The following is a 22,917-nucleotide window of genomic DNA, read 5'->3' as shown; positions in this document are numbered from 1 at the left end:
TGCGAGTACAGGTCCAGAGAAAATAACTTAAGTATTCCCTTTGATACGCAGTTCAAATCTGGTTTGACTAAACATACGCAAAAGCTTTCAAATATCAAGTCAATGAACAGTTTCATAAACAGTGATTGAGAAAACAGTTTAGTAAGGATACCAAAAGTCATGACACCTCCCCTGACACCTGTCTTATATGAGGGATCTCTGTTAAAAACACACCTAAAACTGCATTTTGATTTCCTTTTATACTCAGTCCTACCTAACAGCTGAACTAGCAGTCCTGGAAACTTTACATGCAAGTCTCTGTCTTGTAACACTTACTGCATTTGGCATTTCTGTCACATATTTTGAAAGGAAGAAGAAATAAGAAGTAAAATGAATTTGCACTAATTACATAAAGGCTCACTCTATTTGTCTTCAGATAGCAGGAGCTGTCACAAACTCGGTAGGAATATTTATTAGTTTATTACTGCTGAAAAGCCATTGTTCCTATGTCCCGCTGTACTGACAGCATTAACTGTTGTCACCAAGTATTAGATTTTATACAAGGTGGTATGGCTTAATGGACCGAGACACGGAATTTTTAAATGTCTACAAAATCAAACCTTACTACAGCTCTAGCTCGGCCTGAGGACTCCATTAACCACTCTGGATCTGTGTAAGACAGAAATTTGTAAAATGCACTGGAATTCAATTTTAGTTATTTTGCTCAGGCACATAAACAAAATATTTTCTATTTTCAGAAGTCGAAAAGACAATTAAATATGCATTATGCGGGATAGTGATGAGCAGGGATACCCCCACAGCTTCCATAAAACCTTGACAGAAATTCATCACAGAACAAGCCACTTAACTTTATGTACAAATATTGCATTACATGCAGTCAGTGCAAGATTATCTGAGAATATTAATTCTGACATTCCTGGAATACAACCTGGCTCCAGCATACTCTGCGTCTACATATCACACACTCCTGAGCACTCTGGATTCCAAGAGGGATTAAAAACTCCTGTTCAAAACGTGACCTGTCCTAGTTGTATGTGCTTGCATAGTCTGCATCCCATAACACACACCCTTAGAGTCCAGAACAAAAAAAGATCAAGAGGGACAGAGCCAGCTCTGGTTTGTGCTGGACCCAGATTCATGCAGCACAGCTGGGTATCTCTGCACTCATTTCCAACACTCTTAGCCCCCAAAATACACAGGATAGCTTTACCAGAATTAGCTCAGGCCAGGTGGGATTTATTAAATCAGGTTTTGTACCATGCTAAAACAACTCCACTGCTCCTGTCTCAAGTTCGTATGAAAAGTAACTCAACCATATTCACAGTTGAATACTGAGCCAAATGGCTGCCTGATTCAAGCTGACTTTACAGAGAGTCACTTCATGAGTTTGCACCTGGGGTGCAGTTAATTTGCACTCCACATAAATGACATGCAGATAATAGAGCAATGATTGCAAGAAAACTGAGTAGCATTCAAAAAGCCAAGACCTCCTGTTCAGTAGAAAAAAACGATTTACCTGCAGTGATGAGACCCACAAATACGCAGAAGGTGAACAGAGAAGCCACAGAGAAAATTTTTACCTCACAGAAATTCCCAGTGTGAGCTTTTAATATGTGAGGTATTTTGCATTCATGACCACTTCAGAATATAATTTGATATTAAAATGACACGACAACTGCATACGCAGACAAAAATGCCTACCTCTTCTAAGCTGTGGAGCGAAGAAGCAGATACTGCTCGAGATGTGAGTGGATGAAATGGCTCCTGACCGACTGCATGCTGATGATTCTGTATTTGTATAAAAGGGTTTTGTTGCGACCTATGGGGCAATGGAGGTATACCATAATGAAAGCCCTGCCCCATAAGGTGATTCTGCTGTAGGTTAGCGTAAGTCCACGATCCATCAGGTTGCAGGTATTTCAAGGGAGATGGGGTTATATGTTCAGATGGCATTGAGAAAGGGGGATTGTATATTTGGGGTAAATGCTGCTGAAATGCTGGGTTACTGGGTATTTCAATGTCTCTGTTGCTTTCAGTGAAGTTAGGAAAGTGACCACTGTGGTTAGAGTTGCAGGAAGGAGAAGGGAGTGCTGGTGGGCTTCTGGGCTGAACTTGTCTGTATTGCAACAGTCTTGACTGAGGGGGTGGCATTTCAGCTAAGTCCCGACTTTCACTTTGATCACGGTGTGACAGTTCTCTGAGCAAATCCTGGAATCTGTATTGACAGAATAAATGTATCAAGAAAAAGAAAAAAATCTTTTGCTGAAATCCCACTCTTTTTGAGGTTGAGAAAACTCAAAGCACAAACCACCACATTTAAATATACTCATCTTTGCACTTACTGACCCTAACTTCAAAGGATACGACTGTGAGCAATCAGAAATTAGGCAGAAGAGGATTAATTGGATGAAATACCTACCCGAATCTTCTCAAAGTTTTAATAACTCTTGAGACTTCCTTTTCAGTCAGAAGAATCAATTTTTTGTTATCTCTTAAGAGACAACTAAGGTAAGGATTTCCTGCTTTATTATACAAAGTAAAAAACTTCACTTAGTTAAAAGAAAATTTTAACCCCTTAAAAGGCAAAAACCAGAACAATCAGGGATTCCCGTCACTTGCACAATATACTTCCAAACTTCTTCAAAAGGTCAAGAATATTCAATTCAGCACTTCACAGAGTCAGGTAAGAGAGCATTTAGAGGCTTTACCATGGCTATAACAAACCAGATGGAAAATAAAGCATAGTGGGAGATGACAGTAAACAGAGGCAATTTAGAAATCCAGCCTTTACAATATACATGATTAAAGCTGATAACCACTGGAACCATTTTTCTATTTATGTTCTACAGCTTCCTTTCTTGCCCCCTAATGCTCCATCTCAAATACAAGCATTTTTTTTAATCTGCTTTTAAAAGCAAAGGCTTTTTGAAAAGGAAGGAAAGTTCGGTTTTATTGGGGAGCAGTGTTTGGGGAGGGGTTGGTTTCTTTCTTTCCAAGCACATAAATCTGAGACTGCTAACTCAATTTGAAGAATTTACAACTTAAATAGGCCTTAACTACACTCAGACACCTCTTTTATAAACACAAGGCTGTTACTCTCTATCCATTCCTTATTTCATAAATACAGCACTGAAAAGCTCCATAAAAGTATTTTTTCCACTACAGCTTTACTACCAATATACTAACAGAATAAAGCATAACACATAATAAAAGCATAGTTGTAAGTCAGCCTGCCAACTATTTTGACCTTCATAATAACAGCAGCAAAAAGCAATACCTTTAAGTGTCTTGCACTTGATCACAGTGTTACAGATAGGTGCCCACTGCTCAATTTTATACAAGCTCTGATGACTCAGTAAACAAATACCTTGAATATGTTGCCTCTGTTTCATCTTCTGTATTACTGGCAAGTTTCCAGTTTGCCCTAACTTGCTGCTGTTGATGCAATCCAATTGGTTGCTGAGGAAGATGTGGTAGATGAGGATGGTGATGGTGTTGATATGGAATAGTGCCTTGACTGAGATAGGCATTATGTTCATTCCATTGCTGTAACCTGGCTTGTTGTTGCTGCCTTATTGTTTCCAAAGCTACATTTCCATGCATACGATCTACAAAAATAGTTTTAAAAAAAAAAAATTTATCTAATGCCCCTTTTTAAAGATCTTTATGTCAGAAAAAAAAAAGAATACTTTTTATACAGTATATTCCAGGGCCTATTATATACTAACTGCATTGCAGTGTATAACCTGGTTATTTAAATCATATGGAAAAGCATATAAACATGAATCTTCTAATAAAGTGCTGAATATTCAAACATGCCTCAAGCAGCAAATTATGCTCAATGACATTACTTATGGAAACTAACCCAACAATGACCCAATTCAGAGCAATCCGCCTGAAAAGGTAAATACCTCCTTCATTTTCACTTCAATGTAATTATAATTGCACACTCTGAATTTAAATAAAGGAAAGTCACCTACCTAAAGTGTCCCCTAAGGGCATTCCTGATGGATTCTCTTCAATGAAGTTGTTCAAGTGGGTTGGCAGAACAGGGTTGTGCTGTGCAATAGGCCTCAAAGGATTATTGACTTCTTGTAACATAGGTGGGGGGTGTTGTTCTGAAATCACAGCATCTACAGCAGGAGAATGTGGTCGGTGGGGAATTGGATTATTAAAAAAAGATTGGCTGGGGCCTGCCTGGTAAGCAGGGGAAAGCTGCGAAGGTTGTGGAGGCTGCTGATTCAAATGATTATGCTGCTGGACTACCTGGCTTTGCTGGGGTGGCATTTGGTTTTGTTGTTCAGGCAAATGATTTTGTTGCTGACTTAAAAGGTTTTGCTGCTGTTGCAGAGGATATGGCTGCCTTGGTATCTGTGACACGTGCTGGAAGTGGCGATTGGGAACTGCATACTGTGAGTGGGGTGGGGTGAGATGTAGATTCAGCTGCCTGGGGTTAAGATTATCTTTGCGATGAAATTTAGCATTAGGATAACCAACACTGGAACGTGACTCTGGGCTTCTATTCTGAGAATTTGCTTCTAAGTCAACCTAGAAAAAGAGAATGAAAAAACTTTGAAAATTCACATTAAAAAAAACCAAACCAAACACCAAACAAAATTAACATGTCAGTAATGAATAAATTCATTAGAAGAGGGAATATTAAAAAACAAAACAAAACCAAAAAACACCAAAACCAAACCCAAACAAGACAAACCCACCTGCTTGGATTCCACAGGTTTCTTCTCAGGGGTTCGAATTTTACTGATTTCAGGTCCAGCAGTGTTTTCACTTTTACCTAAAAATATTTAAGAAATTAATTAATTAGTTTCAATGGAAAATTGATTATTTTGAGAGTTTTTTCCAGACACAGGAAAATTTAGACTTAGTAGTATAGCACTTACAGCATCGTAGACATTTAATATAATTTACCCAAATAACACCTTTCCTTTAATCTCTGCACTTTGCTCATTAATCATCACTACGGAGTTCTTGCAACTTAATTGCAAATAACATCAGCAGTAGTTACCACTGGACTGCAGAACAGACACAGACCAATTATACCCTCAACAAACACACACCCCAACTTCAATTACTTCCTCCTCTGAATCTCACAATGTCTTAGTTACTCTATTTGTAATGGCAAATCACAGGTTATTTCCCCAACTCTGTAGGTCCCTCGATTTCACTAAGGGAGAGGGAAAAAGGGAGAGGGGGAAAAAGGGAGAGGGGGAAAGGAAAAAAAAAAAATCCTTTTCAGAATACCGTATTTAAAGTACAAACTCCCTCAAAACAAAACTAATTTGCAATGCAATTTCAACAACTAACCGTTTCGACTTTGTTCATGTTGCTCCTTGTCTTGATGCTGAAGCTGCTGCTGTTGTCCTATGCTAACTGGTGAATGATGTCCCAGGCCATAAGGGATAGGAGACCCGCGCCCATGTGCCTGTAACAGGTTCATATTATATGCCATAGCTGCTTGATGAGTAATGATTCGAGGGTCAACTGCAAACCTACCCTGATACCCCGTCCATGGTACCTACATAATTTAAAAAACAAACAAACAAACAAAAAAAACAAAACAAAAAAAAGATGCAATCTGTTAAGGTACATTAAAGGCAGTAAAGTAACAAGCACACTGATATCGTGTCAGTACCAAGCGGTTGCATCGTATGACCTGACACGCTAACATACAACTACAGGTGGTGCTGGAAAGGGAGAGCAATAAGGGCAGGTCTAGCAACAAGGGGCAAAGAGCAAAGATTTTGGAGGACTACCCTAGGCAAAAAAATTTTGTATCAAAACCCATTCTTGTTTCAGTGGTTTCAAAATTCAGAGAGAAAAGACTGATGAACAAACTGTATTTTAATAAACTTTATATTAATCTCTTCTCTGAATAAATAGAGGTGGGTGAAGTTCAAGAAAATAAAAAGCCCTTTCTCCTGGTAGTTAAAAGAGACATTAGGTTATGTTCTCAGGGGGGAAACAGAGAGAGAAGCCTCTAACCTGAGGAATTCGTTATGGTTCTTTTACCACCCAGTGCTGTAATCTTGTAACACAGAATGAGCAGGCATACCATACCTCTACACCCACAAGACACTTAGTGAAGTTAACAGGACTATTGGTAGAATCAACAGACTATCCACATGTTAAGAATGACAGGGCCACTCCAAAGTGTCTATGCTACGTGACACATGTATTGCAGATCATCGTCCTAAATATTTGAAGTAAAATCCACTCCTGAAAGCATGTAAAAAAGTCAGGAATTTTTACAACATTTTAAATTTTATTCCTAAAAGGAATGCAAAGGAAGACAGCTCTGGATATTAGTTCAATCTTGCCCTATAAGGAATTTATTAAAAGGAGGAAAATGTATGAATAAGATGAGAGTGCTGGGAAAGTAATCATCAACACTCAGGCTGACAAAGCATCCTTTGCTAATGACAGCAGGCACCCTCATGTTTTTACCCTGGATACGGAAACTGCCTTAAACAAAGCAAGGAGATCATTTTATCTTACACGAACATAAACACATTTTACTTCAGTCCCTACTTGTTTTAAGTGCAACAACTTTCATGCAATTCTTTTTTTAAATTACTATTTGCCCTTGAAATGTGCACTTTGAACTTTAGCTTTAGGCTACTATTGCATCTGTACAATCTCAAATCATCTCCAACAAGCTTCTTTTCAAAAGCAGCTGTCTCATTAGTACCTCAGTCTTCCCACTTAATTATTTAAAAAAAATCCATCCTCAGGGAAGGTGAGCGCCAAATACTTATTTCTAATGTATTTCTTTTGATTGGAAATACATAAAAATACATTAACCTTGGAACAGTAAGACAGAACTTTTTAAATTATCTTGGTTTGATATTAATATAATGTGAGCAAGCATGACAAAGATACAGCTGCTGGCCTTCTCACTGCATTTAAATTTATCCATCAAATGCAGATTTCTAGTAAGCTAGGAAAAAGAAAAATTCCTTGACCTAGCATAGAAAGCCAATCTATAGCTGCCAGCTGATACAGACATACAGCTGAAACTACACTTCCTACAGCAAGTCCCCTATAGAGCATCCATAACCTAAATTACAACAGAGGACTTACAGAATTATTAAAAAACAAGTTAACTGTACGCCAATATTTAGCATTACGAATGGAGTTAAACACATCTGCATATGTGGGTTCCATGTCCTTCATGTCTTCAGGAGCCGTGTACAACACATACATGTTACTCCACAACATCGCTTCTGCAGCATTTGTTCTTTCCTCCCCATTCTCCTCCTAGAATATGTGACTGCGGAGGTTAAAAATAAAGCAGAGACTGCTTCTTTAATTTGTGTACGTTTTGGTGAGACAGTTTTATTTGTAATGCAAAATTCCATACATAAATGTTGCCTAAAAGACCTGATTAGGAATCTTCATTGTGTTCTCAAATGTCATTAAGGAAAAGGATTGGAGAGGAAACTGGTTTGCTATGAGGTTCTGGAAGGGGAAAACATCCCATTGTGCTTATTTTTCTTATCACTTCACTTCAGACACCTTGCACAGCAGACATCCAAAGCTGGTAATTTAAACTGTATGAAGCCAATAAAGAGAAACAAGCTCTGCCTGAATCGCCTATGTCTCTCCAATGATTAAGAACTGGACTAGGCAATTAATTCAGATGCAGGTATCTCAAGTCAGATGAGACAGATCCCACTGGTGTGCCCAAACCTAGAGCTGAGAAAATACACCAAATTACATGAACATGAAATTGCTTTTAGGCTGCCTGGAGTTATTTGTGGGAGCAATGTTTTTAAGTCCTCATTTTCTGGTGGTCCTCTGCACAGCCACTCCTAGAGCCACCTAAGCCCACATATTTGAAGTAAAGGGCTGAAAAGGCTTGCAAAATATTCACTAACTGATTTTGCCATTCGTTTTTTACATGCAATAATTGGGGGGGGACACGACATAAAATGAATTCTTACAGGCAAAGGCACAGACATGACCATATTTCCTCCATAGACAGCAGGTACATATAGAATACTTGTCCCAGTGTGTGGATCTATCCTTTGAACAGGACTTGGAGATTTCCCCAGATTGGGGTGAGGTCCCAGAGGAGGAGGGGGAGGAGTATATGCTCGGATGGGATTTCCGATTAGAACAGAAGGATTGGGCTGAACTGAAAAGAAAAAAAAAAAAAAAAAAGATATATAGGTACAAAAAAAGAAGATACACAAAAAGAATATGAAGGCTATCTATTTTTCTTTTTTCATCTTAATAGCATGTATCTTTATAAAGTATGTGTGCAACTCTCTAACAGCATAGGTCTGATAAACCGAGAGAAAGCATTAATCAAATCCTGTATCCCATTTCAAACATTTGAAGAGGCAGAAAATATGAGCTGAGATATAGAGAAACAGGTAGCTGGTAACTGCATTAATGAAAGAATGTCCCAAACCAATTAAATATTCTGACAGTCAGAGCAGCTGTTAAACACTGCATCAAAAACCAGAATCATGCTCCTTTCTTTAGCAGGGAAGACAAGCTTTAAATTAATGCTTTTTCAAATTAATAACAAAATTATTAAGCTGCTGCATGCTACCTTGCAAGCGTATGATCAGTAATACCTGGACATATGTCAGCACAATGTAAGTTCAAAGTACGTCATAAAAACAGTGCATGCAATATAATGACCTAACTCTTACAGTGCAAATACACTGCTACAGTATTTTACATTATGAATTTCAAACACAGCCATTTTTAAGAGGCCAACAACAATGCCGTGTTAAGGCTCTAAGGTCAGCGTGCACAACACCTATAAAGGGATAGCCTCGGAAATACCTAATGTTCACTTAACAGTCTATAATCTGTTTCCCAAATGCACACAAGAAGTAAAAGGTTTTCAAATAGACAACAGACCAGATACTCAATTTATGTCAAACTACTATCAACTTCACCGCAGCCAAATCAGCGTGAGCTCAGAGGAATTCCTTCAGTAACAGCAGATACTTACCGATTCCATCAGGTGGGAAATGGTCATTCTGGTTATGATGATGGACCTTGCCCTTTAAAGGGAAAAACAATAACAGTAATGCTTTGCATTCTTACATAAACCAAAGCTTTTTATTTCAAGTGAACATCATAATTAAATACAAAATAGTATTTGAAAGAAGTTAGCCCAACATTTTATTCTTACACATTCAACTGTCTGGTTCCATCACGTGACTATGAATTCACAAAGTTGGACACTAAACACCAGTAATTCAATTAAACAGTGGGTCATTACCAGTCCCTCTGGGGATATTCTCCCAAGGCCTGTTTTCAGATGTAAGGAGGGTTACAGCAACCTACTTCAAATTTCCTTTCTCACCATTTTATTTCCCACTGTCTCACTTCTTTCAGGAGCAGTACTCAGTGTTCCTCTTCCATGACAGCTCTTAGTGGAAGCATGACCCATTTTCTTCTCCAGGTTTCAACTCAAGAACATTGGAGACAAATAAGCTGCGCCCCGTTTTACTCCATTGCTCACCCAGCCTCATTAGACATTGCCTCCCTACCGCCATCTCCCGTATCTGCTTCTGGACTTTGGCGCCTTTGCGACCGCTCCCCCAAAAGTACAGTATAGTAGAGTCAAGAACCAGAGTACTCTGGGGAAATGGTTTTTCCTTGGTGAATTGTACATTAGAAAAGGAGGTTAACAGAACCGAGTTATCCCTCCTACATGCTCATGAGTTTACAGCATCACCTGATTAGTTAATATTTGTAAACTGAGCACATATTCAAATAGCGGTATGCTCTTAAGTCTTTTGCAGGACAGGAATACCTTACTTGATCTGGACCTAAGTACATTCACAAATTTAAAATAAATCTAAAAATGCTTTGATGCTGCAAAACTTTACTTGCCCAGGAGATAAGTCTAGGCAGTTTTCCAGCATTCTGAGCAAATTAGTCAGGGTACAAAGACAGGTTGTTTGACAATGTTGACTCATGCATAAACCAGGTGAAAGAACTGGTCCCTGAATTCTCCTCTCGTTTTAAAAATGAATTATTGAAAAATAAAATAGTAATTGCTTTTCATTGCAGTACTTAAACAAAAGAAACCTGTTTATTCACTGAAGAGGGCAGGATTCAATCAAAAAATGTAGAGGAGCTACATGCCTTATGGTCAAGTACAAGGCATTTCTCTATCTGTTATGCTGTCGGCATCAAGCTGTACGTGCAGAAGTCTAACAAATCTCTGTTCTACCTACCATACTTATATTTTATAGGTGCCAAATAATTACATAAATTCATAATAGCTGTCCTGTTGAACAGGAGCTTCAGACTGGCAATGGTATCAGATTGGCAAATATAAGTCAACTGGAGCCATTTGTAAGTTGGGGAAGGGAGGTGCTGGCTTTCTTTTTGTCTTTTTCTTTTAATAGTTTTGATGACTTAATGACTTTATTAATAGCCTGTTATTAACTTAACCGTTATCATTTCTCAAAGATTTCCACATCAAGGTTCATTTCCCTACCCATCTACAAAATACCTGAACCTACACCTCAAGTGATGGCGACTGAGAGCACTGGAGCACAGATGCACTCAGTTTCCTCTAAGAACTTGCTCCACCTTCAGAGTATAAAAATCCACATTACATAAAGGCACCGAGAGGAAACTCAGACCAAGATTTAGATGACTTCAGGCACTTAACAACCTCATCACTTCTAGGATCCCCCTTTAGTCAACAGGCAGGAGAAGAGAGTATTCTCCAGAGAGTTAATCAGACCCGTGGCCCTGACCAACTGTATAAAATATCTAGGACGACAACGCATCCCGATCAAGTGCCTGAATCCAGGCCGAAAAGCTGGAGCACAGGCAGTGAGTGGGAGGTAGGCAGAGTTGTAAAATTCAGAGCCTAATTTACTTTATGCTAACTACCCTGCGGGAAACTCCGAGTTCTGAAAACTTTCCGTTTCCACATCATCACCTCTAATAAAGGCAGTGCCTATCCAACCCTGCTGTTCCTTCCGCATTTCCACCATCCCCAGCCAAGCCACACAAACGCAGGTGAAGGCAGATGCCCTCATGCCATGATGCACAGCAGCCCACAGCTAGCCAGTTCCACATTAGCTGTTTGCTTCTCAAACAGGACTGAAACTTTTTTTTCTTCCTTAAAAAATAAACAGCAACGAGGTTTTTAATGTCCTTAAATAAATCCAAGAGCAATTCTGCTGAATAAGAAGGTGCTGTTTTTACAAAATCGCTTTTCACCGCATGTGAAAAACAAGCCCTGAACGGCACGGATGTCCATAAACTCACCACAAAACACTGTATCGGAGGCTGCTCTCATTTTCTAGATACAAAATACACCAGCACTAGGTTTTTAATCTTTCATCTTTTAATGTTAAATATTGTACTTAGGAGGTCTAAAATAAGCAAAGCTAACCATCTGCTTTTAAAACTTGAGCAAAGGGAACTGTATCACTTATCACAGCCATCTTCTGTGCTTGAGTATTACCTGCTCGCTTTACTTCTGTTACTGCACATGCCAGCTGTCAATTGTATTCAGAGGGAAGAGATTTTATGATAATTATGATATAGGTGGTTAAAACACTTCAAATCTTAAGCTGAAAATACAGTGCTGGCAGTTTGAAATGTCTCTTCTGATTTCTACAGTGTAAGTGCTTAGTTTACTAACAAACTGGAAGAAAAATAAACAGAACAGTCTAGTCACAAGACTCTCACTTCCCCCAACCCCCTCCTTTTTTTTTTTATAATATACTATACCTGCATTTTCAAATACTCTTCTTTCATTTTAGGAAAGAAAAAAATATTAATAGTGATGTTCTATTATTAAAAAAAAAATTCATTCAAGGCTGAAGCATTCATGAAAAATGAGTGCAGCAATGACTTTTTAAAGACAATAATTTTTTTTAATTTACAGTTTTCTGTAAGCCTAGCGTTTTGACACATGACTAGATGCTTTAGAAATCTGGTGTTTGTTTCAGAAAGTAATGCATCTTGATGAAGAAACCAAATGTTCTCACTTACAAACTCTCTTTTGGGAAGGACTGCCAAAGGGAAGGTTTTCCTTTTTGTACTGTTAAAGTTAAAAAACCTGTCATAAAAATTTCATTTAAACGATACAGCCTGCAACAAAATGCAAAGCTATGGAAAATACATATGTTTCTTGTACAACAGAATTCATCACAAAGCTGACAACCTGCATTTTAGGTGCATCTCTGAACACAATTTAATTAAATTATAACTCAAATGATTTTGAAATAAACTACAAAGAACTATTACAACAGAATTAATTACTAATCTATCACCCCCAAAAAAGCTCCAAAATTTAGTATTATTCTTTATCATCCTAAGGAAGGTATGCATTTTCATCAGTTCTTTACCTGCTTTTATAAAAACAGCTGATAAAATTACTGCTAAGTGGCAATTTCATCTCTGCCCTCTTGATGCTAATGAAATCTGGTCTTCTGAAGGACATTATCAGTGAGCTAATCTAGGCGGTATACTGGTTTACAACATATTTTTAAATTACCTTACATAAGTCCCTGAATTTTACATGTGATTTTTAGATCAAACCAAACCACTTCTGGCTATTATTTCCTTATTTCCTTATACTCCTTGCCACTGTCTATACCAACCTGTTGTTTCTTGGGGTACAGTCAGAGCCCAAGCTGCACAAGCTGCTTGGGATAGGGATTGCCTCTTGTTCAGAGGGTTTAATTTGGCTGATCTAAATACTGAGGCCAAGATCCATGGTTGAAGTTCATCAGTCACTGCAACACTGTCAATGAACATGCCAGAGTGACCCACGGTATACATTTTAGTAAGGAAACAAGGCTTGGAGAACCCCAAGCTATATTGCTAAATACTGTATTATAATACAAGTCTAGAGCTTTCACTTGAAAATGCTGAGGATCCTTCTGGAATTTGCATTCATATCCAATTGCATTGATGCTGTTTTAAAACAAATAGCTTGTTCCATAAACCTTTTACATCATTTCTCGAAAGGCATTTCTACATTCAATTCCACTTTCTGACAAAATTCATCATCAGTAAAACTTTACCTTTGGTGGTGACTGCTGTTGTTTGGTGGTATTCGCTGAATGTTGATGCCGAAGAGCTCGGGGGATAAACTCAGGAGCCAGTGGGTTCAACACATAAGTTTTCTTTAACTCCAAAGCTTCCAACTGAGCTTTGATCTGTTCAAATGTGATACCGTGGAGACTTTCATTCTCATGACATAGGGCAATAAACCTTTCCCAAAATTTCCTATGGAAACAATTTTTAGAAACAATAAAAAGGAGTAAGACTCAATGGCTGTTGTTAAAATTAAAACAGATTTAACATAACTGGGTGGCATTTTTATTTTTCCTGTATGCTCATTTTACACACCAAGCCATCCATCCTGCAACCTGATCCATGCATCTGAACCCCACAGCATAATGCAAAGCTCCCCAGTCATTTACAATGGACATACGGGTCTGTCCGCAGATATCAGATCGCAGCATTGGGTGTGTATCACATTTAATATTAATGTCATGGAGAGGTCTAACTTGGATTTTTTTTTCCTAGAAAGCCAAACACAGCAAACGCAATGCTTAAAATTTTGGAAAGCATGTTATTTATGGAATTTATTAAAGCCCAAAGAGTCACAGGGATTATATGGTTTCTCAGTCCCAGAAGATGCCAAAAAGATTCTATGAATTCAGGCAGATCATTCAATTCCAATGTCACAAATACCAAAGTTGAGATATACCCTCAAAACTACTCGTGTGAAATACTTCAGTCGCACGAAGATTAACATGTCAGGAGTATCTAGAGGGCCTTTGAGATCCTCTGGTGGAAAACAAATAAAACCATAAATTTTACTGCAAGTCAGATACTTCTATAACATATAGAAAAAATTTCAAGCCAGAAAGACAACCATCAGATGATACATGACTTTCTCTATGAAAATTCTGTATCCAGCTTTTTGGAGGGTGGAGGGGTTATTTAAACTACCTAATAAAAGAACATTCCTACCTGTCTTCTGCTTTCTCATGACAAGTCCTCCTATTGCTTATGAAAAAAAGGCCTTTACATTTTTAGAATCCACAGCAGGATCTATACAAAAATTTTACACTTATAATGATTGGGTTTTAACCTCAAAGGAACCTTTTGGGTGAAGTTAGTTAAAAGATATTTAAATAAGGTCTGAAGATGTCACTTAAAAAAAACCCAACCCACCTGACTGAGCTGATCTCTTAAAAAAAATCAAGACTAATGAAAGTTATTGAAAAAGAGTATTAAAAAGACAATGATCTTAAAGGTGTGCTTGCCTATAACTCATTCCAGTTCACCCTTCAGTAAAAAGATATGGCCTATAAGCAAGCACTGTTATTTCCCCAAAACCCGTAAAATGAGAGATTGCTGCACACTAATTTTAACAGCAGTCTCACATTTTGCTGAGTAGCTGGCTTTGTGGAAAAGAATAAATGTCTTTCTTGCAAGAATACTGTAACGTTACTGATGTATTTAAGAATTCAAAATAGTTTTCCCTAAAAGCCCATCTTCTGTTGTGATTTTATGCAGGCAAGAAATGCTCCTCTAAAATTCAGGATGCAAGATGCCCCTTTTTCTGCACTTTGCTGTAAGGCAAATGTATCTTGCAAGTTTTTAAAAGTGAGCATTAAAAACCAAAATTAAATACTTCACTGGGATGCTTTAATGATGGAACTCCTTCTGATTAATCAATTCAGTCACCAAACCTACTGCCAAGTACCACAAATCCACTGAGACCCATCCACTTTTGCTTAAAATGCCCCAAGCAGTCTCTCTACACATGGAACACTTGTACTGGGGTGTAAGAACAGAGAATAAAATACTGCTGCCTCTGTCTTACACTGTGCTCTGGAGTTTAACGGGAGTGTCTGCCAAAACAGCCCTGTCTCGTCCGATTGTAACGCACAGAAATGTAATGATTACCCTGGGCATACTTCACAAAGCTCTCTACAACTATCATTACCGAGTCCTGACTCATTTTGACAGGTATTAGAATATTTATAAAATTCAAGTACTCTCTAAACTTTTTTGAGGTCTGTTTTTCCTAACGAAATGTCACTTCTTTCAGACTTCTATGCTCCTGTTGTACTAAAAAAGAACCATCTCTCTAGCAGCATGCCTGAGCCCCTCCAGCACTATTTTCAAAGAGTGAATGTTCAATTATTCAGCGAAACAAGACAATGGTGCATTAAAGGGAAAGCTTGAGATACATCTTAATAAAGCTCCAGTGCTCCTTGTTTCTTAATTCTCTTTTTGTTTTATAATTTTGAACAGCTATACATATATAAACAGCTGCTGGTCTTCGAAAAGGCAAACTCAATCCCTAACTGCCAAGACTGTACCTTATGTACCATGCTGACAGCCTATACTTCTATTTCAGTAAGTTTTTGCATGCCCTATTTCAGATATTTTGAAGGAGACATACTTTTGAAAACTGGGTCCCTTTTGGGTATCTAATTTAAAACCTCAACACTCAGGCTTACGTCAAAATTCAAGAGATTATCTTCCTCACTGGGATTGAGAGAGAAGACGACACATGGTCACTCTCCAACAAAAGCTGTAGTTAGACAGATGGTTAACCAATAACGGTCCTAGGTGCTAGCTAGACTAACTAGGGATTAACTAACTCTGACTTAGGTAACACTGCACATCCTGAACCCCAATGTAGGGAAGAGAAGCAAAATTTATCAACTAAGAGTAAGTTCTGAACAAGCGGTAAGAGAAATCTCAGTCAGCACAGCATGGCAACCTCTACAGCAAGTCATGTATCTCTGCAGCGAGTTGATGAACTAGAGACCGCACCGGCGGACCGTAACAGACACTCATCATTTGTGGATCGAGTGCTTGGGAGGCACAGAGCTCTCTCATCAGTTAGTTACATAAACCAGATCACGTCTAAGAAAACCAAGCAGGTAACGGGAAAAGTGAAATAAACCCACAACCATTATTTCTCTTTTAATAAGATGTTATTCGCAGTTTAGAGCAGATCACCATATTAACGTACGGATGCTCTTGACATGTCCCCAGCAGGTAAGTGGTTAAATTCAGCTTATATTTGATAAATGCAGTAAACAAAGGTTTGGTTTCCATTTGGGTTTTTCAATTCTGATCTTTGAAAACCACATCCATTTTCAATACAGTAGAAGAATAATACCCAGGAAAGTAGAATACAACATAGATATAACAACTGACTAATACGTATTTTTAGCTTTATTTTAATAATGTAGTCAGTGCACTGTTTCCTCTCTTCAAGAAATAAGCCTCAGGGTTTATCTCTGATCATCTCAACATTTCAGCTCTTCCATCAAAAAAGAAACCTTTGAAGATCAAGAACTTGGTCTCCTTAACATCAGTGTTTACATCTCTTAGCATTTTTCACATTTCTTCATTTAGGTCCGTAAAGTAAATTCACTCAAATCTTAACGAGCTTTTTCCTAGTGTCATGAGACATATAAAAACTTAAATAATGGTTTTCAAGTCTTCTACGTTCATACGACTGCCATAAAATTCAATGTTAAAATACTACATTACATCACAATTTTTGACTCCAAATTATACATTATTTTTATTTATATATAAAATTGTAACAGGTATACCAAAAAAAAAAAACCACAAACCCCACTAGAAAATAAAATGAAGCATCTTCAATTGTTACTGTCAAGTAAAAAGTAGAGCAACTACAAATACATTAAAAGACAGCTTATCAATGACCAAGTGGTAGATATCTCTCACTTTTTCTCTGTAGGCTGTTATATACATGGTGACACCGTGACTCTGCATAAGAAGGTAAAACCGTAACAAAACGAAACCAAAAGAACAACCAAAAAAGCCAGACTTGTCCATCCATAGAGGGTATTAAAATGCTCTGCCTCCCATCTGTAGTGGTGGTCTTCACTATCATTGAAAAAAAACATCTCCCCTCTCTTCCCTCTCAGCAAGACTTACTAATGGGGGGACAGAGCGGCCCTGGCACAACCGCATGCTTCCAGCTCCAGAGGAGACTTGGTAGACACCATGGCAGCAATTACTGCAGCATAGACCAACACTGCTCGGTCTACGCAGGGCTACAACTGCCCGCTCTGCCCGAGGGGTGAGCTTCAGCAGCACACTTGGGACAAGGTGAAATCATGGCTGCAGATTCAAGGCTCTGCAAGAGCTGGGAACACAACTAATGCTTTACCATCTTCATGGTATTTCTGTGGATATAAAAGTGAAGAATTTCATTATACAGTTATTTTAAGGGTTTAAATATATTGTGTCTTATTTGGCACCTAAAAGAACATCCATCATTTTACTAAATCCATCAGTCATAAACACATTTTCCAGTATCCTTAGCCCTGATTAACTAAGAAACATATATAAAGTACCTGCATCTTCCAATGGAACATAAAGCAATAGGATCTCCCACCACAGCTACCAAGGATTGTGCTCTTGTAATGGCAGTGTTGAGAAGTTTGTAATTAGACAGAAAACCATAATCCAAGTCTTCTGTTGAATCCTCCAGTAACTGCTCTTTCCTTTTGATTGGTGTTTGCTTATGTTTGCACGTATGCCGTGTTCGTACTGTGCTGAGAAACAAAACTCTAAACTGTTTTCCTAAAATGAAACAAAAAACAAATGTCTGAGGTAATTGTAGTTATTTCTGCTAGTACCACAATCAGACCACTGCACTTGCCAGCCAGATTTCACACCTAGATATTGTGAAGAACTGATAGCGACCTTCACATGAAGAGCTTTATGCAAGAATAATAAGATTTAAAAATTTTAAAAGATGCACTATAAATAGCATATTCTATTACAAGAATATTTCCTCTTTAAAAAACTTATTTTTCATCTTGATATTAATCCCTCCAGAACTTTCTGAAATGCTAATTACCTTTACAACATTGCCAATCAGCCAATAACAGATCTTGGATTTATTTATTCTACCTTAAAAAAAAAAGTTCTGGAGATTCTTGTTTCAGATTTTTAAATTTCTCAAATATACAAATATCTACCACAAAAAAACCAGAACACACTACTCACTGTCACTCACTTTATTATCTTCCTTTGTTTATTACTGACTAAAAGCGCAACCTAGCAACAGGCTATGCCTACACAAAATTCTTGTTATCAGTGTGATTCCAGGAACAAATACCTAAATTTGTGGACCCCTTTTTACAGTCTATTCCACAAATGCAAAAATCAGTAAAGGATTTTGAGGCTAAAGCCTTGTTACATTTTTTATTTGAAACTCTGTTCTTCCCCTTAGAATAAAATATCCATCGGTTTTCACATTTTTCACTCAATCAATTTATTTTTTAAGTAAGCTTGAACTTAATTTGGAAAAAAGATCAATCTCACATCCATGAGTTTATTGCTTTGGTGTTCAATGTTGGAATAATATCTAATCAGCATACTTGCCACTTTCATTTTGATACATTGGTTTTTATGGGCTGTATCACAGCCCTCCTTTTGTTCTCATCATTTTAAGATTATTTTAGTAGTCTTACTTAACTTCACCAGTCACATTTTTCACTTCTTTAGCATATCTTTCAGACATACAACTATTACTTACCCTGAACATTTAGCACTCTCTCTACACTGACATCAGACAGTCTTTTTTTCCGAAGTTCAGCCCGAATTCTGAACACTTGATCAGCATAAGGTGTTACGACACCTATACTGCCATCATCCAATTTGCCCCAGGCAACAGGCCATTTTCTTCTTAATTCTTCAACACGCTCTACTACTTCAAACACCTTAAAAGAAAGTCAGAATTCTTAAATGTACGCTCCACTGATGATCATTCTTTGATATGGAAGAAGAATTTGAATTTTAAAGCTCTAAAACATTTACATGACACAGTATTACATAGCTTTACTGAACAAGCAATAATACTATTGCATTTTATAGTGATACTCTAAAATATCATGTATTAAGACAATTTATTTACTACACAGTACCTTTTTTAATGTTGAAATAAAAGTTTTCCCACAAAAACGTCACCTTTAAAGTACACGCTGGGAAATTATATTAACCACCTTAATTTTCATCCTCATGTTCTTAGGAAAATGTCAAGTGCAGTAGGACCTTGCTTACCACACTTTATCTCATTTCCATAAGTAAATATACCACCTAAATAAGGATTTTTTTTTTTTCTGGATTTTAGATATGTCATATTAGAGCTTAATAACTCTAGAAAGAGAATACGTATACCAGAGCACAATCACTTCCCATTCCAAAGGATATACCATCAGGAGTTTCAGATTATTCATCAACAGCTAGTTCATCTCTATGAAATACGATTAAGTGTGCTACCTGGAAAGACTAATGAGTAATAAAAACCGAAAACCCCTTCCTGTGATGAAACAGGCTTAAAGTAACCTCCTGCCAAAAAGCGCCAGGCATAGCAGCTTCTGTTTCAACATACTGAATAGAGATACCGAGCTATGGAAGGTATTTCCGAATAACTTTATGGAAGGTTTGGGGGTTTGTTTGGGTTTTTTAACATTTACATTCAATATGTCATTTAATAAATGTCAGTATGTCGTTCGATAAATATTTACCCAGCTATTTAAAGCACGATAATTGATGAACGCAGTTTTCCTATAGCATCACGAATGCAAGCTCAGCCGCTTAAGGGAAGCTAGGCAGATAGGCTTTCCTACAAGAACCTGAAGTATTCTCAACCTTCTTCTCTTCCCTATTCATCCAGTTCTCTTTGGCTGTGGGAAGGGGGGATGAAAACTAAATTTAGTGCTCCTAGCTTTTGTATTATCTCTTCTTCAAATTGGTGAGTGGGAATTCTGGGGACTTTTATGGGCATTTCAGGAACATGAAAAGTGACATAAATCACAATGAGTATGTACAATAATATAAAGGACAGTAGTTCGTAACTAAATATCTGCTGTTTCATGAATCTAAACTGGAACAGTTTATTGAAAATCTCAGGAATTTTTTTTAAAAAAGGAGGAAAATAATAAAGCAAAAAAAATCTTCTAATCCTTAAAAAATGACAAATAGTTTATTTTTGATAATTTCAGATTTTCAGAGGGCAGTGAAAAAATGTGGCTATTTTTGAGCAAGTCCTGAATATAACTTTTTGCAACATAAATTCTTGTATTTAAAAGCTAGTTCTACTGACAAAGGATATTAGAATAAACTTTGATATCTATAAAAACTGTAGCACAAATACAATGATCTTTTGCAGGTATTTTGGCAAGCTTCTCTGAAAGCATACAGCTTCTGGATATGTAGCTAGAATTAACACCATACAGGGAAATTTTAGAATTAAGACCAAAAAGAGAAAGTATATTTTCCCAATTAATACTTCATATAGAAACCAATGAACCATAAGATGCCCCAATGCAAACATCCATTAAGGGTCAAACAGAAAAAAAATCTCCCTCATCATCTGAATTTCAGTTTTTCGTGTTGGTGTTTAAGCAGCTGTTGTCCTTCATTTCTGCCTGTAGCTATTAATGACTCACAATTTTCAGACAGTTACTTGGCCACTGAAGATATTTTTAGGTTTTTTACAACTTTTTTTTAAATGGCAAAGCAATCCAAGTAGATTAATGAAAGTAGTCAGGTGCCTTCGCTTTTTTTTCCAGTGATGTGTCCAGAAGTCATTGGAGCTTCTTATTTAAGTAGATATTTTAATACATCAAAGAATGCATAACAAGTGCAGCATAATAATAGCAAAAAGGTTGAAAATTGTACATCAGATGAAATGCACCATGATCAACAAGGGGAAACACAGACAGCTCTGCAGTGCTTCATAACAAACACTGCTGCTAAACTGCAACCTAACTTCAATTAAAATTCCTTATAAGTTTAAGAAAATTAGTGGTATTTCTTTATTTTTCTTTAAATGTCAAGGACATTTCTTAAGACATCTTTTTGGTTGGAAAAAAAGGAATTGGGTCAACCCCTCCCTAACTTGAGGTGACTGGAAAAAGGCATCTTCCACTACAAAAAGTATTATCAAGTTGGAGGTAAGGTGGGAGGGTGTTTGGGTTTTGTTTGGTTTTGTGGGTTTTGTTTTTTTTTAATTAAAAGGAAGGAATGAGAATGAAAGTAATTTTTGAAGAATACATATAAATCTATGTGAAACATATTGAGAATAAGTCTCGCTGAAAAAAATCTCATCTGCACATGATCAGTTAGACACTGATCCTAAACATATTAAAGCAAATATGAAATGTTACTCCAGAGAACTCTTATCTGAGTGGGAACATTTCTACAACAGTCAAAGAAATCTAAGTTTTACTTCAAATTGCAGTTACTCTCAGTTGCTAAGATACATCCATCAGAATGTCACAAAAATCATCAGGAAAGACATCCTGAAGAATGAGCCTGAGAGAACTATATGCAGCTTGCAATTTGCAAAGGAAAAAAAGAAGATAAATTAGTGGAAATGTTTACTACAATTGCAATGTTCACTACTTCATGTTTAGCAAGCTCCATGTTCCCCTCTGCTAGTAGAGGACAATTTATGTCTTCCACCTACACTGAGCATAAACCACTAAATTTGGGGGGAGGAGAGAAGATTGCTTTTTTAAGAAAACAGTCAAGCATAAAACCAAAGAAGAGTTACCTCTGCATTATTGTAAAAAGCTGTACTGTTTTTTTCTTGCACATCTTCTCCACGTGCTGTGAAGAAAGTCAAAGGGTAGAAATCTTTGTGTGCTGGCTGCTTTCCACTTGCCATCAATTTGCCTTCATAGAAAAGTTCAGATGTATAACTGTAACAAGGCAAAACAGAAAAAATGTGGAGTCTACATATGAGCTCACTGATAAAATATGCACATCTCACTGGTAAAATATGCAATCACAAAATACTTCATAAGGAAAACAGAACCACTGATTACTGTTCAATTTCTCTGAACTGGTTATTTCCATACTACAGATGGAGAAGGCGGCACTAAAAATACGCTTTTCCAACACTTTTTCTACAAAGGCAGTATTTTGTTCTAATCTAAAGCTCGACAAAGTTACTAACATTCTCACTAATGTTTCACTCGGAAGTTCTGGTGGCTTGAAACTGGGCAAAAAGGAACACTCTGTCTGGCACTGGTTATTCCCCAGGCTGGCCAGACAATGAGCCTGCTTATATCAGTTAAGAGTTGTTGATCTTGGAAGATAAATTTACTACAGATTTCATGCGTACTGAGCACAGTGCAGACCAAGCATTCAGCTTTTCTTCCCCTCTGTGACTTCTACTCCAGACCAATCTACGTTGCTAGTCATCAGAAACACAACCAGAACACACTTCCTCTGCTGGCAGCAGGCAATACAAAAGCTGGCTGACTGAAAAAGAAATGAGGCAAGAACTACTTTCATGGTGAAAAGCAGGAGGCAAACTGAATGGAACAAGACGAAAAGTCAGCAAGAAGAGACTGCAGATTACTATCAGTAGTACTGTAAGTGCTGTATACTATTGCATGCACAGTAGAGCTAAACTAATGTACTGGCTTTCATTAATTAGTGAATTCTGGTATAATCTAACTTTTGAATGCTCAACCTCCAACCTTAATGTTCTTAGGATATAGCTCTGTGAATGCAGTAACATGAATGCAGCCTGACACGAAGACAGCAAAAGCAGGAGACTGTGCAGTCAACGGGCCCACCGAGTTCTTCCAGGCTTCCAAATATTGTAGCTTAAGATGTCAATAACTGGTTACGGAAAAGCTAAAGAAACTAGTCTGCTACCAAATCACCATCAAACAACTGCAGCCCACTACTGACCAGAACTGGCTTACACTGGACAATCCTGAAGAATATGCAACTCTTCTGTGGACTGAGTTGCAGCAGTCCACTACTGCCAATGAGCAAAACTAACAATTTCTTCTGCAAATTAATTCTTAGCAATGAGTTCTCATTAAGCAAAAACACACCCCTTCTACA

At 37.5% G+C, this 22,917-nt stretch overlaps 1 protein-coding gene across 3 annotated transcripts in view; it reads right to left on the bottom strand.

The window, feature by feature from the left end:
* Positions 1–22,917, bottom strand: part of HELZ (helicase with zinc finger) — a 96,327-nt gene that overhangs the window by 5,524 nt on the left and 67,886 nt on the right. For all 3 annotated transcript variants that reach the window (XM_075719818.1, XM_075719816.1, XM_075719817.1), the window contains 11 exons: positions 21,608–21,755; positions 18,584–18,767; positions 17,394–17,622; positions 13,050–13,254; positions 8,993–9,044; positions 7,965–8,158; positions 5,326–5,536; positions 4,719–4,795; positions 3,981–4,548; positions 3,368–3,608; positions 1,702–2,215 (listed from right to left, as the gene is read on the bottom strand). In XM_075719818.1, the coding sequence (XP_075575933.1) occupies positions 1,702–2,215; positions 3,368–3,608; positions 3,981–4,548; positions 4,719–4,795; positions 5,326–5,536; positions 7,965–8,158; positions 8,993–9,044; positions 13,050–13,254; positions 17,394–17,622; positions 18,584–18,767; positions 21,608–21,755 (2,623 nt within the window). The remainder of the gene's footprint in view (positions 1–1,701; positions 2,216–3,367; positions 3,609–3,980; positions 4,549–4,718; positions 4,796–5,325; positions 5,537–7,964; positions 8,159–8,992; positions 9,045–13,049; positions 13,255–17,393; positions 17,623–18,583; positions 18,768–21,607; positions 21,756–22,917) is intronic.

Source organism: Pelecanus crispus, chromosome 12, assembly GCF_030463565.1.
Source record: "Pelecanus crispus isolate bPelCri1 chromosome 12, bPelCri1.pri, whole genome shotgun sequence".
Taxonomy (NCBI): domain Eukaryota; kingdom Metazoa; phylum Chordata; class Aves; order Pelecaniformes; family Pelecanidae; genus Pelecanus; species Pelecanus crispus.
The sequence above is the reverse complement of the archived record's forward strand: the minus strand, read 5'-3'. Positions and strand labels throughout refer to the sequence as shown.